The following is a 4220-nucleotide window of genomic DNA, read 5'->3' on the forward strand; positions in this document are numbered from 1 at the left end:
CAATGTAAAACAGGACTAAGCCACAACACTACTTAAAAACAAGGAGCGTTTCTTAGCCGACTGTCGCCTCGGATCGGAGCTACCTTAAGAAGAATAGCCTTCTTAAAACCACGTGGTGTTCTCTGTCCCTAACAGGTTAAGAAGAATAGCCTTTGCTGAGCCTTCTTAAAACCACGGTGGTGTTCTCTGTCCATCGCAACTGGACCCTGGACTTCCTGACGGGCGGCCCCCAGGTGGTGAATGGCAACACCACATCCGCCATGCTGAACCTTAACATGGGCGCCCCTCAGGGGTACGTGCTTAGTCCCCTCCTGTACTCCCTGTTCACCAACGACTGATTGGCCATGCACGACTCAACGCCATCATTACATGCTGTTGGAGATAAGCCTGATCGCCGACAACGATGAGACAGTCTATAGGGAGGAGGTCAGAGACCTGGCAGTGTGGTGCCAGGAGAACCTCCGCATCAACGTCAGCAGGTTAAAAGGAGATTATCGTGGACTGCAGGAAACAGAGGGCAGGGCACGCCACCATTCACATCGACAGGGCTGTAGTGGAGCGGGTCGAGAGCATCCCGGAGTCGCCTCTTCACTGTTGACATTGAGACTGGTGTTTTGTGGGTACCTATTTAATGAAGCTGCCAGTTGAGGACTTGTGAGGCGTCTGTTTCTCAAACTAGACAAAAGTACTTGTCCTCTTGCTCAGTTGTGCACCGGGAGCCTCCACTCCTCTCTCTATTCTGGTTAGAGCCAGTTTGCGCTGTTCTGCGAAAAGGAGTAGTACAAAGTGTTGTACGAGATCTTCAGTTTCCTGGCAATTACTCACACGGAATAGTCTTCACTTCTCAGAACAAGGGTTCGCAGTCTGCCTCCCAAATGAGGCAGGGCTGCGCTCCTAGTCAGAGTTACCCTCCCAAATGAGGCAGGGCTGCGCTCCTAGACAGAGTCACCCTCCCAAATGAAGCAGGGCAGCTCCCCTAGACAGAGTCACCCTCCCAAAAAGAGGCAGGGCTGCTCTCCTAGACAGAGTCACCCTCCCAAATGAAGCAGGGCTGCTCCCCTAGACAGAGTCACCCTCCCAAATGAAGCAGGGCTGCTCCCCAGACAGAGTCACCCTCCCAAATGAAGCAGGGCAGCTCTCCTCAGACAGAGTCACCCTCCCAAATGAAGCAGGGCTGCTCCCTAGACAGAGTCACCCTCCCAAATGAAGCAGGGCTGCTCCCTAGACAGAGTCACCCTCCCAAAAGAGGCAGGGCAGCTCTCCTAGACAGAGTCACCCTCCCAAAGAGGCAGGGCTGCTCCCCTAGACAGAGTCACCCTCCCAAAAAAGAGGCAGGGCTGCTCCCTAGACAGAGTCACCCTCCCAAAGAGGCAGGGCAGCTCTCCTAGACAGAGTCACCCTTTCTGTTCCAACTCTCCCAAATGAGGCAGGGCAGCTCTCCTAGACAGAGTCACCCTTTCTGTCCCAACACTCCTGGTCCCTTTAATTCCTCTGGAAACTACAGAGAGAGATGGAAGTAGCGAGGCTACACGTGTGTCTGTCTGGGTGACAGGTCTTCCCCGTGCCTGTCCCCCATGGCTGTCCCCCCTGGGCTCAGTGAGCTACACATCTGTCTGGGTGACAGGTCTTCCCGTGCCTGTCCCCCATGGCTGTCCCCCTGGGCTCAGTGAGCTACACATCTGTCTGGGTGACAGGTCTTTGCCTGTCCCCCATGGCTGTCCCCCTGGGCTCAGTGAGCTACACATCTGTCTGGGTGACAGGTCTTCCCGTGCCTGTCCCCCATGGCTGTCCCCCTGGGCTCAGTGAGCTACACATCTGTCTGGGTGACAGGTCTTCCCGTGCTTGTCCCCCATGGCTGTCCCCCTGGGCTCAGTGAGCACATCTGTCTGGGTGACAGGTCTTCCCGTGCCTGTCCCCCATGGCTGTCCCCCCTGGGCTCAGTGAGCTACACATCTGTCTGGGTGACAGGTCTTCCCCGTGCCTGTCCCCCATGGCTGTCCCCCCTGGGCTCAGTGAGCTACACATCTGTCTGGGTGACAGGTCTTCCCCGTGCCTGTCCCCCATGGCTGTCCCCCCTGGGCTCAGTGAGCTACACATCTGTCTGGGTGACAGGTCTTCCCCGTGCCTGTCCCCCTGGCTGTCCCCCTGGGCTCAGTGAGCTACACATCTGTCTGGGTGACTGTCTTCCCCGTGACTGTCCCCCATGGCTGTCCCCCTGGGCTCAGTGAGCTACACATCTGTCTGGGTGACAGGTCTTCCCGTGACTGTCCCCCTGGCTGTCCCCCTGGGCTCAGTGAGCTACACATCTGTCTGGGTGACAGGTCTTCCCGTGCCTGTCCCCCATGGCTGTCCCCCTGGGCTCAGTGAGCTACACATCTGTCTGGGTGACAGGTCTTCCCGTGTCCCCCATGGCTGTCCCTACACATCTGTCTGGGTGTCCCCCTGGGCTCAGTGAGCTACACATCTGTCTGGGTGACAGGTCTTCCCCGTGACTGTCCCCCTGGGCTCAGTGAGCTACACATCTGTCTGGGTGACAGGTCTTCCCCGTGACTGTCCCCCATGGCTGTCCCCCCTGGGCTCAGTGAGTTAAGCTGGGTTCAACAGATGGCCAGAGGGGATAGTACATCCATTAGTACCTCAGACCTGTAGAACCAGACTACAGTACACTGGGTGGAGTAGCAGTACCTCAGACCTATAGAACCAGACTACAGTACACTGGGTGGAGTAGCAGTACCTCAGACCTATAGAACCAGACTACAGTACACTGGGTGGAGTAGCAGTACCTCAGACCTATAGAACCAGACGACAGTACACTGGGTGGAGTAGCAGTACCTCAGACCTATAGAACCAGACTACAGTACACTGGCAGTACCTCAGACCTATAGAACCAGACTACAGTACAGTAGCAGTACCTCAGACCTATAGAACCAGACTACAGTACACTGGGTGGAGTAGCAGTACCTCAGACCTATAGAACCAGACTACAGTACACTGGGTGGAGTAGCAGTACCTCAGACCTATAGAACCAGACTACAGTACACTGGGTGGAGTAGCAGTACCTCAGACCTATAGAACCAGACTACAGTACACTGGGTGGAGTAGCAGTACCTCAGACCTATAGAACCAGACTACAGTACACTGGGTGGAGTAGCAGTACCCAGACCTATAGAACCAGACTACAGTACACTGGGTGGAGTAGCAGTACCTCAGACCTATAGAACCAGACTACAGTACACTGGGTGGAGTAGCAGTACCTCAGACCTATAGAACCAGACTACAGTACACTGGGTGAGTAGCAGTACCTCAGACCTATAGAACCAGACTACAGACACTGGGTGGATAGAACCAGACTATAGAACCAGACTACAGTACACTGGGTGGAGTAGCAGTACCCCAGACCTGTAGAACCAGACTACAGTACACTGGGTGGAGTAGCAGTATTGTGATGTCATTATGGGGTATTGTGATGTCATTATGGGGTATTGTGATGTCATTATGGGGTATTGTGATGTCATTATGGGGTATTGTGTGTAGTTTGATGAGGAAAAAAATAAATGAAATCCATTTTAGAATAAATGTTTAATGTAACAAAAGGTGGAAAAATTCAAGGGGCCTGAATACTTTGAAGGCTCTGTAGCTATGGGGGCTTATTTAAACATATGGTCCAGTGTGTGTGAGAGAGACAGACAGGAAGACAGACAGGAAGACAGACAGGAAGACCTCTACCTACCGTTTTGAGCTGCTTCACTGCATCCTCACAGATGTGCATTCCTCTGGACTCCTCCACCTCTACATGACCCAGGTACTAGAGAGAGAGCCAGACCGAGAGAGAGAGACACAGAGAGACAGAGAGAAAGACACAGAGAGACAGAGAGAAAGACACAGAGAGACAGAGAGAAAGACACAGAGAGACAGAGAGAAAGACACAGAGAGACAGAGAGAAAGACACAGAGAGAAAGACACAGAGAGACAGAGAGAGAGACACAGAGAGACAGAGAGAAAGACAAAGACAGAGAAGAGAGAGAGAGACAGAGAGAAAGACACAGAGAGACAGAGAAAGACACACAGAGAGAGACAGAGAGAAAGACACAGAGAGAGGCACAGAGAGAGAGAGAGAGACACAGAGAGACAGAGAGAAAGACACAGAGACAGAGAGAAAGACACAGAGACAGAGAGAAAGATACAGAGAGACAGAGAGAAAGACACAGAGAGACAGAGAG

The 4220-nt window shown here is 53.2% G+C and overlaps 1 protein-coding gene across 1 annotated transcript in view; it reads left to right on the forward strand.

The window, feature by feature from the left end:
- Nucleotides 1–1645: 1645 nt before the first annotated feature.
- The window catches only part of LOC124047007 (mitochondrial amidoxime-reducing component 1-like), a 40007-nt gene continuing 37432 nt past the window's right edge, over nucleotides 1646–4220 (forward strand). Inside the window, exons 1-3 of the mRNA XM_046367752.1 lie at nucleotides 1646–1732; nucleotides 1898–2084; nucleotides 2226–2363. Coding sequence (XP_046223708.1) covers nucleotides 1646–1732; nucleotides 1898–2084; nucleotides 2226–2363 — 412 coding nt within the window. The remainder of the gene's footprint in view (nucleotides 1733–1897; nucleotides 2085–2225; nucleotides 2364–4220) is intronic.

Source organism: Oncorhynchus gorbuscha, linkage group LG10, assembly GCF_021184085.1.
Source record: "Oncorhynchus gorbuscha isolate QuinsamMale2020 ecotype Even-year linkage group LG10, OgorEven_v1.0, whole genome shotgun sequence".
In the NCBI taxonomy this organism is placed as follows: Eukaryota; Metazoa; Chordata; class Actinopteri; order Salmoniformes; family Salmonidae; genus Oncorhynchus; species Oncorhynchus gorbuscha.